At 41.0% G+C, this 14,884-nt stretch overlaps 1 protein-coding gene across 2 annotated transcripts in view; it reads left to right on the top strand.

Moving 5' to 3' along the window:
• RALBP1 (ralA binding protein 1) overlaps window positions 1-14,567 on the top strand; it is a 61,527-nt gene extending 46,960 nt beyond the window's left edge. For both annotated transcript variants that reach the window (XM_046671764.1, XM_046671763.1), the window contains exons 6-10: window positions 849-980; window positions 4,716-4,823; window positions 10,315-10,436; window positions 10,686-10,809; window positions 12,642-14,567. In XM_046671764.1, coding sequence (XP_046527720.1) covers window positions 849-980; window positions 4,716-4,823; window positions 10,315-10,436; window positions 10,686-10,809; window positions 12,642-12,908 — 753 coding nt within the window. In that variant the 3' untranslated portion in view covers window positions 12,909-14,567. The remainder of the gene's footprint in view (window positions 1-848; window positions 981-4,715; window positions 4,824-10,314; window positions 10,437-10,685; window positions 10,810-12,641) is intronic.
• The last annotated feature ends 317 nt before the right edge of the window (window positions 14,568-14,884 follow it).

Below are 14,884 nucleotides of genomic sequence, written 5' to 3'. Positions count from 1 at the left end.
TATTTCATGCTAATGAAGTCAGAATATCATGGTAGAAACAGCACAGGTTTTGAAATCAAAAGACCTGGCTTTAATTTCTTGCTCTGCTCCTGATTGACTGATTTTAGGCAAATTGCTTAATGTCTTTAAGCCTCAGTGATCCCATTTTAAAATGGATCCTCTCGTAGGTTTGATGTGAAATTTACCATAAATGAGATAATGCATTAAAGATGCTCAGCTGGTGCCAGGCCCGTTGTAAGCAGTCGAGAAATGTTAGTTTATCTGGACAAGGTTGCTGTTCCCTGCTGTATTTTACAAATAAGAATACTGAAACTTGGGCGAGTTAAATAACTTACTTTGTGTCACATGTTTACTAAGCTGTAGAGCCAAGATTTGACCCCAAATCCAGTGCTCTTCCACTATGCTACTTTGATAGAAGAAACGGTGCCATTTGGGTGTATGTGTGTTTGGCAAACTGAGTAAGAAATTCAGGACTACACAAGAAATTTACTTACATTTGATGATTATTCCATCTTTTATTTGCATACGCGTTATCAAATCCCTCCTTGCTTTTCTTCCCTTTTATCTGCTCCAAGCTCCCATTTCTTCTTACTTGATGATGTGTTGGGGGAAGGGACGTGAATGAACTGCTATTGAACCAATGTAACAATGAATGAGAGCCTAATGCTGAGGCATAACAATAAGAATGATTTTTCAGTCATATCCTTGAATAAATAATTTGTGCCACAATTTTATTCCTTTAGTGATAATTGAAAAATAGTTAATTCTACATCTTTAGAAATTGCATGTGGTTTTATTTTAAGATAAGACATGGAATACTACTCAGTATGTGGTGTATTGTTTTCTAGGAGTTTCTTTTGAATTGTTTACATCGAGATCTGCAGGGTGGGATAAAGGATTTATCTAAAGAAGAAAGACTATGGGAAGTACAAAGAATTTTGACAGCCCTCAAGAGAAAACTGAGAGAAGCTAAAAGACAAGTGAGTAAATTTATTTTTGGTACATCATGTTTATAATAAAATATAAAAAGAATGTGTTGGAATCTTTTATATACTGTTTCAAGTTATTTTAAATATACAATATATACATGTCTCTTGAAGTGAAGTTCCCTCATGGGAAATTTGCTCCCTCAAATGTTCCCAGTTCTGGATGATTGATCCTTCAGCTCAGTCTCAGGGAAATGTTTAATTTAGAAAGTTGGGGTTTTTTTATTAAACATGATTCTACTAAAAGATGTTTTCTCATTTCCTGCTTGGTCGTACCTGTGAACAGAGCTTTCTAAGCATGAGCGGCAGGCGGACAGTGATGCATCTCCAAGTCTGCTGGAGGATTTGAGGCCTTGGCGGCAGCTCTTTCAAAGCTCGTGGAGGTGCTGCAGATCAGGAGGGATTTTCTTTTCCTAATAATAGGAAGCGTGGCAGGGGACTCCTGATAAGTTTGGGGGTTGTGAGTCGGACTTTTGATCTCCCCTCTAGTTTAGTGTGTGTTGCTTGGCTCTGGGACTCTGAGTTTCCCAGCCACACCACAGCTAAGATCCCAGATCTCTGGACCCTCTTAAAACCTGCATGCAGATTCAGTGGCAGGTTCAAACAATGCTTCCAAGGCACATTAGTTAGCATTTATCAGACTGAGAGAACGTGACTGATGGTGCGTGACCATTGTAGTTGTGCTAAAAGACAAAGACAACCGCGCACTGTCGTTGCTTTGAGGTTAGATGTTTGCGTTTATGTGGAGGATAGCTTTGTCAGAAAGGAAACGTCCACGGGATTTTTACATGTGCATTCCAGGACTGGCAGAAGCCCTCTGTGTGTTTTTCTTCCTTCTTGTCTCCTGCTTACCAGGTTATCTATCTGTTGCTTCCTCTGCCTGTTTATTGTAGTGTTAGTCGTATTCCCTTCATGATCCAGCCTGGAATCGGGTTTTTGTGACTGACCAACCAGGCCACGTGATTGTGATTGTTGACCATGTGGCATTGCCCATCAGCCTTTAGAGGGAGGGTCTGTGACCTAGAACATGGCTGATGTGGGTTTGGCTTTTGTTTCTCTTGCTTCTGTATCTCTCTTGGGTAAAGGGATTTTGACGTAGCAAACCAGAGCCAACACAGGAAGAGATGGAATGCCTTTACTTGACCAGTTTTCTTGATGCTGTCTTTTCATGCCTGCTCATTAATTCACAAAAAACTCAGAAGGTTCTATCAAGTTGATTTTAGCATTGAGGAATAAATGGCTTTTAAAGATAGAAGTAATATAATTCATTATATTAACAGACTGAAAATAAGAAAAACCACAAGATGATGTCAATAGATGCAGAAAAAGCACTTGGCAGAATGCAACACTTATTCATGATAAAAACTCTTAGCAAACAACTTCCTTAGCCTGATAAAGGACATTTACAAAAAAGTCTATGGTTAATGTTATAGTTAATGGTGAAAGTCTGCTTTCCACTAAGATTGGGTGTACAAGGCAAGGATTCCTGCTCTCACCACTTCAGTATTGTATTAGAGCTTCACTCTAGCCATGCAATAAAATGAATAAAAGGGGAATACAGATTGGAGAGAAATAAGTCTGTATAACGTAGATAACATGATCATCTGTGTGTAAAATCCTAAGGAATCTATGAAAAAAACCTAATAGGTGAGTTTAGTAAGGTTGTAGGATACAAGATCAGATATACAGAAGTCTGTTGTATTTCTTTATATTTAAAGCAATGAACAATTGGTTATTAAACCGAAAAAGGAAAAAGAAGACCTAAGTAAGTGGAGTGATATATCTCAATGTTGTTCAGATGTTAGGTTTTCTCAAATTAATCTGTAGGTTCATTCCCAGTCAAAATCTAAAGAGATGGTTTTTGTAGAAATTAACCAGCTCTCCACGTGGAAATACAAATGACCTAGAATAGCCTAAATGATTTTGAAAAAGAACAGTGTTGGAGCACTCACGCTGCCTGATTGTAAGACTTCTATAAAGCTGCAGTAATCAAGACAGCAGGTATCGGACAGGGCAGATGTATAGAATAGAAAGTTCAGAAATGGACCCACACATATATGCAATCAATTTTCAACAGAGATGCCAAGACAATTCAGTGGGGAAGGGTTTTCTTTTCAACAAATGGTGCTGGAACAATTGGATACCTATATGCAAAAAAAAGAACCTTGGCTCTTTCCACACAACATATACAAAAATTAACTCAAAGTGAATTATATTCTAAAATCCAAAGAAAACTTCCAGAGGAAAACAAAAAATCTTACTGAGGCAGTAAGTAAGTAAGTAACAAATTACTAAGGCAGTGATTTCTTAAATGGGACACAAAGCTCACAAACTATGAAAGAAAAATTTGATAAATTATATTGCATCAAAGTTTTAAAACATGTTCTTCAAAAGACACTGTTAAGAAAACAAATAAGCCAGAGGCTGTGACAAAATATTTGCAAAAAGCATGTATCTGATAAAGGACTTGAACTAGAATATATAAAAAACTCTTAGAACTTAATTAGAAGACAACTCATATTTTCTTTTAGATTTTAGTTTTTAGAGCAGTTTTATGTTCACAGCAAAATTAAGAGGAAAGTGTAGAGATTTCCCATATACCTCCTTACCCACTGTGTGCATTATCTCCTCCATTATCAACATCTCCACCAGAGTGGAACGTTTGTTACAATAACAGTTCAATTTTAAAAAGGCAAAAATTTGAACAAGTACTTTACCAAAGATGATGTACAGATGGCAAATAGCACATGCAAAGATGTTCAACATCATTAATCATTAAGGAAATGCAAATTAAAATCACAATGAGATGCCACTACACACCAGCCAGAATGGCTAAAAAACTAAGTGTCGACAAGAATGTAGAGCAACCGGAATTCTCATATATTGCTCTTGGTAATGTAAATGGTACAGTCATTTTGGAAAACAGTTTGGCAGTTTCTTACAAAGTTAAACGTGGTTACCATATGACCTAGCAATCCCACTCCTAGGTATTTATCTAAGAGAAGAAAGCATATACCTGCAGAGAGCATATGCAAGATGCTCACAACAACTCTAGTTTAATAGCTCAAAACTAGAAAGGACCCAAATGTCTGTCAGCTGGTGAATGGATCAACAAATTGGGGTACATTCATATCAAAGCATGTTACTCAGCAAACTACCGATACAAATGACAATATAGACGAATTGTAAAAGCATTATGCTTTTAGGTAAAAAAGACTACTTACTGATTGATACAGTTTATATGACACTGAAGAAAAGGGAAAACTATAGCAATGGAAAGCAAGTCAGTGGTCGCCAGGGGCCAGCAGAAGGTGGAAGAGCCCAAGGGTACTTTGTGTGGTGATGAAAATGTTCTGTATCATGATTGTGGTGGTAGTTACTTGACTGTATGCATTTGTCAAAACTAATTGAATTGTATGCTTAGAATTGACCCCCTCCCAAAAAAAAGTATCACGGAAAGTAATTTATGTGAAAGGGTTCCAGAAATGATGAGGACGTTAACCAGAATTGAACATTTTCCACAGTGAAGCCATAGACAAAGATCCACATGTTATTTTCCAAGCCCAGTTAGCAAATGCCCATCTATCCAGGTGGTTCATCTGACTGTTACTGTTATTTTTTCAATTCTAGGAAATGAGAGGGAAACTTCTAGAATGGTGAATGGTGTGAATTTGTTGCATATGTGTTATATATAGGCTAACCAATTCTTTTTCACGTCTTACTTGACAGGAGTGTGAAACCAAGATTGCACAAGAGATAGCCAGTCTTTCAAAAGAGGATGTTTCCAAAGAGGAAATGAATGAAAATGAAGAAGTTATAAATATTCTCCTTGCCCAGGTAAGCTAAATTCTTTTTCTCTATTTGCAGGATTCTCTTTTTTTAAATAAAAATTGTATATATAGGCACACGTCGTTTTATTGCGCTTCACTTTATTGCACTTGGCAGATAATTGCTCTTTTTACAGGACTCTCCACCAGCAAAAAGATTGTGACTCATTGAAGGCCCAGATGATGGTTCGCATTTTTTAGCAATAAAGTATTTTTTAATTAAGGTGTATACATTGTTTTTCTAGACATAATGCTGTTGCATACTTAGTAGACTACAGTATAGTGTAAACATAACTTTTTTATGTACTGGGAAACCAAAAAAATTTATGTGACTCACTTTATTGCAATATTCACTTTATTGTGGTGGTCTGGAACTGAACCCACAATATCTCTGGGCTGTGCCTGTATTTAAGGTGAACAACATGATGATTTGATCTACTTATACGTAGTGAAATGATTGCTACAGTTAAGCTACCAACATCTCCCCGTTTCCCCTACCCTCAAGGTAACCACTCTTCTACTCTCTGTGTCTGTGAGTTCAAGGTTTTTTCTTTTTGGTGAGGGAGATTAGCCCTGAGCTAATATCTGTTCCCAATCTTCTTCTTTTTGCTTGAGGAAGATTGTCCCTGAGCTAACATCTGTGCCAGTTTTCCTCTACTTTGTATATGGGATGCCATCACAGCATGGCTTGATGAGCCATGTGTAGGTCTGTGCCTGGGATCCAAACCCTCGAACCCCAGGCCACCAAAGTGGAGTGCACGAACTTAACTGCTATACCACCAGGCTGGCCCCTCAACTTTTTTTTTAAGATTCTACATCTAAGTGAGATCATACAGTATTTGTCTTTGTCTGGCTTATTTCACTTAGCATAATGTCCTCTCAGTTCATCCACGTTGTCATAAATGACAGGATTTCCTTCTTTCTCATGGCTGAATAATATTTGTGTGTCTGTGTGTGTGTATACATCCCATATCTTCTTTATCCATTCATCCATGGATAGACACTTAGGTTGTTTCCATATCTTGGCTATTGTGAATAATGCTGCTATGAACCCGGAAGTGCAAATGTCTCTTTAATATCCTGTTTTCGTTTCCTTTGGATATATATATCTAAAAGTGGATTGCTGGATCATGTGATAGTTCTAGGTTTTATTTTTTGGGGAGCCATCGTACTGTTTTCCACAATGGCTGTACCAATTTACATTCCCACCGACAGTGTACAAGGGCTCCCTTTTCTCTACAGCCTTGCCAACACTTATCTTTTGGTTTTTGACGTAACAGATATGAGGTGGTATCTCATTGTTTTGATTGGCATTTCCCTGATGATTAGTGACATTGAACATCTTTTCATATACCTGTTAGCCATTATGTATGTCTTCTTTTAAGAAATGTCTATTCAGATCCTTTGCCCATTTTTTAACCAGGTTGTTTATTTTCTTTCTATTGAGTTGTTTGAGTTCCTTATATATTTTGGATATTTACCCCTTAGCAGATACATGGTTTGCAGATATTTTCTCTCCTTCCATGGGTTGTCTCTTCACTCTGTTGATTGTTTCCTTTGCTGGGCAAAAGTTTTTCAATTTGATGCAGTCTCACTTGTCTGTTTTTGCTTTTGTTACCTCTGCTTTTGGGGTCATATCTAAAAAATCATTTCCCAGATCTATGCCAAGAAACTTTTTCCCTATGTTTTCTTCTAATAGTTTTGTTGATGCAGGTCTCACACTTAAATCTTTAGTCAATTTTGAGTTGATTTTTGGATATGGAATGAGACAAGGGTTCAGTTTGATTCTTTTACATGTAGAAAACCAGTTTACCAACACCATTTCTTGAAGAGTCTGTCCTTTCTCCATTGTGTGTTCTTGGCACCTTTGTCAAAGATCAATTGATCATAAATACGTGGATTTATTTCTGGGCTCTCCATCCTGCACCATTGGTCTGTATGTCTACTTTTATGCCAGTACCATAGTGTTTTGATTATTGTAGCTTTGTAGGATATTTTGAAATGAAGTAGTGTGATCCCTCCAACTTTGTTCATTTTGTTCTAGAGATGTCGTTGAATCCGTAGATCACTTTGGGTAGTATCAACATCTAAACAATATTATTTCTTCTGATCCATGAACATGGGATATCTTCCCATTTATTTGTGTCGTCTTCAGTTTCTTTCATCAGTGTTTTATAGTTTTCAGTGGATAGCTCTTTCACCTCTTTGGTTACATTTATTCTAAGTTGTTTTTTTTTTTTTTTTGGATGATATTGTAAATGGAATGGTTTTCTTAAATTTCTTTTTCAGATAGTTTGTTGTTAGTGTATAGAAGTGCAACTGATTTTTGTATGTTAATTTTGTATCCTGCAACTTTACTGAATTTGTTTATTAGTTCTAACAGTTATTGGGTGAAGTCTTTAGGGTTTTCTGTATATAAGATCATGTTGTCTGCAAAAAGAGACAATTTTACTTCTTTCCAATTTGAATACCTTTTATTTCTTTTTCTTGTCTAATTATTCTGGCTAGGACTTCCAGTACTGTATTGAGTGGAACTACTGAGAGTGGGCACCCTTGTCCTGTTCTTAGTCTTAGAGGAAATGCTTTCGACCTTTCACTGTTGAGTATGATGTTATCTATGGGCTTGTCGTATATGGCCTTTATTATGTTGACCTATGTTCTTCTTATATCCACTTCTTGAGAGTTTTTATCATGAAAGGCTATTGAATTTTGTCAGATGCTTTTTTGCATCTATTGAAATGATCAAATGATTTCTATTTTTCAGTCTATTAATGTGGTGTATCACATTTATTGATTTGTATCCCAGAGATAAATCCCACTTGATCATGGTGTATGATCGTTATAATGTGTTGTTGAATTTGGTTCGCTAGTATCTTATTGAGGACTTTTGCATCTATGTTCATCAGGGAAATTGGCCTGTAATTTTCTTTTCTTGTAGTCTTTTCTTCCTCGTCTGGCTCTGGTGTGAGGGTAATGCTGACCTCTTAAAATGCATTTGGGAGTGTTCCTTTCTCTTCAGTTTTCTGGAAGAGTTTGAGAAGGATTGGCATTAATTCCTCTTTCTATGTTTGGTAGATTTCATCTGTGAAGCCATCTGGTCCTGGTCTTTTCTTGGTTGGGAGATATTTGATTACTGATTTAGTCTCCTTACTTCTGATTGGTCTGTTCAGATTTTCTGTTTCTTCATGATTCAGTCTTGGTAGGTTGTATGTTTCTAAGAACTTATCATTTCATTTCTTCTTGGTTATCCAGTTTGTTGGTGTATAAATGTTCATAGTTGTCTCGTATAGACCTTTGTATTTCTCTGTAAAAGCTGTAGTGTTTCCTCTTTGATTTATAATTTTATTTGGGTCCTCTCTTTTTCTCTTAGTCTAGCTAAAGGTTTGTCAAGTTTTTCTTTTCAAAAAGCAACTCTTAGTTTCATTGATCTTTTGTGTTGTTTTTCTAGTCACTACTTCATTTATTTCTACTCTGATCTTTATTTTTTCCTTCCTTCTGCTAATTTTAGGTAGAGTTTGTTCTTTTTTTAGTTCTTTGAGGTATAAAGATAGGTTGACGTCTTTCTTTTTTTCTTAATGTAGGCATTTATTACTATAAACCTTGCTCTCCAAATTGCTTTTGCTGCATTCCATAAGCCATGGTATGTTCTGTTTCCATTTTCATTTGTCTCTAGATGTTATGTGATTTCTTCTTTGACCCAGTGGTTGTTCAGGAGTGTGTTGCAAGACTGTAAATGGTCATTTTATATCACAATTTGAGAAGCTCAACTACAGAGGTGTGACTCTTCTCACCAAACTTGTAAGATGGTTCAGCGGCTTTAGAGGACTGTGCCTGTTGTGTTTGGCCCTACCTTAATGTGGAGTTGGCTGAAGTACTCAGCTGGGGAAAGGAACTGGCTTCTGTTGAGTGAGTGCTGCTTACTGGACACTGTTCTAGATGCTTTATTTCATCTCATCTCATCCATACACAGATCTGAGTTACCTATAACGTGCCCTAATTTACAGATTAGTGGTACTTGTTCCATTTTAATGAGATTGGACTTTAATAAATATTTTTAAAACATATTCTTCCTGATGTCACAAATTTTGGGATCCTTAAAGTGTAATGATACAGATTTTAACTGATAGTTGTTGCTAATAACAGCTTTTAGATATTTTAGATATTAGATTTTATTCTTTGCAGGTGAAAGTCAGATGTTGGAGATGAATTGTTTTATTATTCCCGCACTGATTTGACAAATAGCTGTTGAGTATCTACTGTATTCCAGGCATAGAGCTCAAGACGAGCTTTCTTTCTTTCTAAATTTCTCAAGTTACCCTTACTCTGTTCTAGAAGTTCCCAGAGTTTAACCAGAAAGGAATGAAGTTCTAGGCTCTGACATTGTGTTTTCAGAAACTCATGTATGTGGGATACCTAAAGCCTTACAAGTTTCAGTCCTTTTCTGTCACTTCTGAAAAATACATTGTTTTGCCAAGCAGGAACACATAGCTCTTCCCCTGAAGAGAGAAGAAAGTCCCAGATTTAGTCTTTCTTTTGGAGGTTTTCAATCTGGTATTTTCTGGGACACGAGGTTAGCAGGTGTGCCGAGGTGAGGAAAGCATCTCTGTTTAGAAACAGCTGGGGAGCACCGCACAGCCCCTCCAGGAGGGTCTTCGTGCGCGCTGGGGGCTCTAGAGCTTGACCACAGCGTCTTTCAAGATCGACCACGGGTGCTTATCCTCAGTACCTATTTGGAAGGAAATGCTGTAGACCCTTTTCTGCCTCCAGCTCCTAATTTCCATAGCCTTACATCTCTGTTACCACCTAAGTTTTGTCTGCTCTGGTCTCTAGGTTGGAGGAGCTTGGGCAGATGGGGATTTTTCCCCGTGGGTGATCCAGTCAGTTTTAGAAATGTATATTCTGTTAGAGCAGAATATTTACTGTTTAAATATTATCTCTGGGGACATGAGTTGAGGAGGACGGTGGCTTGTGGTGAGGAGAAAACATTTCTCCTGCGAGCCTCTTTTCTTCACTAGATGTGCTTTAAGGCGACGCTGACACCAGCTGCGCATCTCCTGGGTCCTTCTTTCCTTGGTGACACTATCAAAGGCCACCATGGCCCTAAAACAGACTGCCTTTACTGAGAGGTGGGAAGACACTCAGGAAGGGCTGGGAAGCGCTAACAGACTTAGTCACCTGAACTTGGGCTTTGTGCCCAGTGTGTAGCCTCACAGGGAGTCTTTGCAAAACCAGGACATGGGATTCCTAAGCAGCATTTTATGTCGTGAGAAGAATCCAGTCATTCCTCTCAAATAGCTTAGTTTACATTTTCTCAAAGAAGCCTTTTCTTCGCATTAAGGAAAGAGGATATTTTTTGGTTGTACAGTACAACAAGCTTTCTCATAACTTGTGTGTTAGGTATATGGGGCTAAAGAATTCACGGAGACCTAGGAGACCACCCAAAAAGTGACATTTCCCAGACTCAGACTCTGAAAAGTGTTCACCAGTGATCATTATTGTAGGAGAATGAGATTCTGACGGAGCAGGAGGAGCTTCTGGCCATGGAGCAGTTCCTGCGCCGACAGATCGCCTCAGAGAAGGAGGAGATCGAGCGCCTCAGAGCCGAGATTGCCGAGATTCAGAGGTACGAGAAGCTGAGGATTTGGCATTTCCAAGAATATTTACTTAAATATAAGCTTAACTGTTTCAGCTCTTGAAGGATTAGGCATCTGAAATTAATCATCTTTAAGGTTCTTACTTAGTAAGTCTTAAGAATGGTGTTATGTTGAGTAGACTCATGAGAACCTGGGAACTCTGAAAGAAGGGAGGTGACAGACAAGCATACCTTGCTCTGCTGGTCTGTAAAGTTGTCCTTGGCCTCTCGCCCCTGCAGTCGTCAGCAGCACGGCCGAAGCGAAACGGAGGAATACTCCTCTGACAGTGAGAGCGAGAGTGAGGACGAGGAGGAGCTGCAGGTCATCCTGGAGGACCTGCAGAGACAGAACGAAGAGCTGGAGGTGAGTCTGGGGAAAGATCACCAAAAACACCACAGTAATTCTAGAAACCACATCGTTTCTGTAGAAACCACATAGTTCCCCTTAGAATTGTTCTTCTTTTCCTTGGTAACCAACTGGGAGGCTGAATAGAGAGGGATACCGGGGGACATCTCACCAAAGCGCATGTGGGGCACGAGCTGACTTCTCGCCGAGCAGGTGGCACAGATGTGGCCTCCTCAGGCTGTCCTGAGGTGTGGTGACCTTTGCTGGCTGTGCTGTGCCACACAGTGCCTCCTCTCCCACCTCAAGGAAAGCCTCACCTGACTGCTGGTGTGAGCAGCTCGGCATGGTCTGGTCTGTGTTCCCAGAGAAGACGAACAGGACGAGAAATGCTAGTGGAAGAAGGAGAAGTCTCCTGAGCCTCCCTGTGGTAAAATGAGGGGCAGGGTTCTCTCTTGGTCTCAACCCATAAGCCACACACAGGCAAGAGGGAACTCGGCCCTAGGGGACCGGGACACAGCTGCACAGTGAAGAGAGCGTGGTGGGTGTCGGTGGTCTTGATCAGAATGTCCCTTCTTACCCTAAATAAAACAAAGTCTCTAGATGTTTCCCCTGAGGTTGAGAGAGAGAAGCCATTCTCTTCTTAGAGAGGAGTCTGAGAACAGTGGGACCTCTTGGTTCCCTCATTCAGGTGCGCTTAGCTGCTGGGGGAAGCCAGAGCTACCCACCGCAGAGAAAATTAGAATTCCCCACGAAACACCCCCTACAAAAGCCCTCTCCACAGAATCTGCACCCAGAGTGCAGACAGGATGCCTGCTGAGGCCCAAGGTCATGATTCTCGCCACGGCGGGGGGGTGTCAGGGAAGCAGGGCAGGCGCTGAGACCTGGGCCACCAGGTCACTTCCATGCTCCAGGAAGGTCTCACCTTAGCACCTTACTTTGCTTTCTTAACATTTCACAGATCATATTAAAATCCTAAGGGGGAAAACATCCCAGATTTACAGTACTTGGGATGTAGGCTAAGCTACTGTAACAAAGAGTACTCTCGTGGTTTGAACAAGGTAGTTAGAGCTGTCCTCGGGTGGACATGCAGGTCTGCTATCCTCCACACAGGACTTTTTCCACTTGGGGTCCAAAGTGGCGGCTCTGAGTCTTGCCCACTCTTAGTCAGCAGGAAGGAAAAGGGCATCAAGGAATGCCTGTTATCGGGACGAGATGCACACATGGAACCCAGGCTTCGGGCCCCCTTTAGCGAAGGTCAGTCACGTGGCCTCGTGCCTGGGGGTGTGGGGTTAGCTCCTGTTTATGTCACTGCAGCTTTGCTGAGCGATGCAGGTAGTTTAAACTGATCATGCTTTTCTGTGGGTTGACTAAGTAGCACAGTTCAGATGGAAGATAATGCCATTCACACAAGACAAAGGACATTCACTTTTGAGACAAATCCAGGATTTTGTCCTGTCTCTAACTCCCCCTCTAATTGCTACTGAAGTCACTTGTACCTTCCCCTTAATTAAGGGCTAATCAGGAGCCAATTCAAAAACATAAATCTATTTTAAACAGTAGAATACTTAATATTAGTAAAATAATTATTTTCTGTTGGTACATTCATGTTTTCCAGATGTATTTACTCTTTTGTAATTAGGAGAGTTTATGTTCTTGAGTTTTATCCATTCTGAGTCATGGTGTTTATGTGCCTCTGGGCTTATTTGTGTTCGGTGTCTTATTTCACACCTGCATTGACTAAAACAAAAATAGATTCTTACGTAGGATACCCCACTGTTCTCTGCTCCTGAATCTTCGTCCTTTTGACCTTCTTGCTTAAGTGACAACTGATATTTCTGTTATTCCTCAAGATAAAGAACAATCATTTGAATCAAGCAATCCACGAGGAGCGAGAGGCCATCATCGAACTGCGCGTGCAGCTCCGCCTGCTCCAGCTGCAGCGAGCCAAGCCCGAGCCGCAGGGGCAGGACGACACTGAGCCCGAGCGGCGCGGGGGTGCCGTCCAGCCACCCAGAGACGGCGCCCCGGAGACGAAAGCAGCTAAAGAGCAGCCAAAGGCAGGCAAGGAGCAGGCCAAGCCATCGCCGAGCAGAGACAGGAAGGAGACGGCCATCTGAGCGTCCCGTGCTCGTGGCACCCCAGACCCAGCAAGACTGTGCATCTTACTGTAAACGCGGGAGTCAGAGCCACAGCTCTCGGCTGTGCATTCTATAAAGACGTCTTTTCTTCTCAAAGACTCTTCCCTCTCTCACACGTATGACTTCTCCGTGTCGGGCTCAGGTTACACGGGAGGACAAAGCGGTGGACGCATTGTGGGCTTGTAGGGGACAGATGAGTTTTCCAGATAGTGTCAGCTTATTTGAAGATTAATTTTCTTTGTTAACTTAAAATAACTATTTTAACCCTTGAGTGGCTTCTTTTTAAACCAAAAATCATCTTTCTTTGCTTTTTTATTACGGCAGAATCAGGATCTCTTTCTCTCGTTCAAGGTAGGGGGGACCAAACAAGGTAAATACTGTTCCTGCCTTGTGGCTCGCCCCGTAGTCTCGCCCTCCAGGATCTCTGCTTACCTAGTCACTCTTGCTTGTGCCTTTTACACCTTTTCGGTGCAGATTGTAAATGGGGAGCTGCCTCCTATTTCCTGACTGGCCAGAATGGCTCTTACTGGGGTTACCATTACCCACCCTCGTCACCCTCTCCTTTGACAGTCCTAAACCACAGTCCATGAGCCCGAGTCACCAGGACGGCCTAGTTGGCCTCAGACAGAGCTGCCTGTGGAGCCTGCCCCCTGGCCCTGGGGCAACGTGGCCGGTGGAGGAGCAGCCGCCTCGCTCCTTTGGCTCTTTCCGGCTCCTCACGGCTAGTGATCAGCAGGTGCTCCTCACTGGGTTGGTTGGTGGCAGCTGCCTTGGCCTAATGCACCCACACAAAGGATCTGTTTCTCAAACCAGAATCGTCAATGTGACTGACTTCCATTAAAAACAGAATGACTTAGATTGCTTGCTTGGGCTGGAATGTAAACGTCTCTTTGCCTGAATAAGCCATATATTTACTGTTAAACAAGTTTTCAATTCTCCATGTCGTCTCAGTGAACCTGCTGAGGACTCCCAATTGACGAGATTGAGCAATAGAAAACCTCCTTTTAATGCTAGCCGTGATCCCCAATCCTGTTTTCTTGCTTCTGTCACTTCTCTGGTGACCTGAGGCGTCTGGGGGGCCAGCTCTCAGGCACCTTCGTTCAGCCGCGCTCTGTCCAAATAAATGGCACCCATGAGGTAGGTCAGCTCTCATGGCTGTGAAGACAAACCCCACACACGGTGATGGAAACAAACCCCACGAGGGCTCTGTCCTCTCCTCCTAGTTAGTATTTATTTTCAGCACCTGTTTGATGCGGTTTTTTATCCTCTACCTATTGCACTGTTGTGACTTGTTGGCCATTATTTGATTTTTGTACGAAAAAAGCTTTGTTATAGAAATCAGCATACTATTTTTTTAAATCTGGAGAGAAGATATTATGGTGACTGAAAATATGGTCAGGTGTCAAATATAAATGTGTAAAGCCTTCTTGCTGTCCTGTCGGTCATGTTACATTCATTTTATATTTGCTGGCAATATTGAAGGTTTCTTTTTTGTTTGTGTAAACTCTAATTTCTATCAAGGTGTCATGGATTTTTAAAATTAGTATTTCATTACAGTTGTCTCAGCGTTGGTTAACTAATTTTGCCAGGACCATTATTGATCAAGCAAATAAATTCAACAGCCATTTGAGGAAAAAAGTTTGTTTTTTGTACACATTCTTTCTTTGAAATAGTTGAGTGCCCTGTGGTGGGCAAGGAGTTGGTGTGATACTTCTTTAAGGTGAACAGAACGTACTGGTATAACTTACTTGTGTTCCTCAGCCAGGCGGAAGTGATGCCCACTTGTTGGTTCCTAGAGGTCACAGCAAGGTCCTCCTCTGTCCCCACACCAGTGGCTGCCGCTGGGGAGCATGTGTGTGCGCAGTCCGGCTGGCTGAGATTGGGTTTGCAGCTGCTTCTGTGAGTGACATCTCGCTTCCAGTGGAAAGTGAGCTTTGACCCCTAGCACGACGCAC

This window comes from Equus quagga, chromosome 9 (assembly GCF_021613505.1).
Source record: "Equus quagga isolate Etosha38 chromosome 9, UCLA_HA_Equagga_1.0, whole genome shotgun sequence".
Taxonomy (NCBI): Eukaryota; Metazoa; Chordata; class Mammalia; order Perissodactyla; family Equidae; genus Equus; species Equus quagga.
Note: the sequence above shows the minus strand (reverse complement) of the source record. Positions and strands in the feature narration are given on the sequence as shown.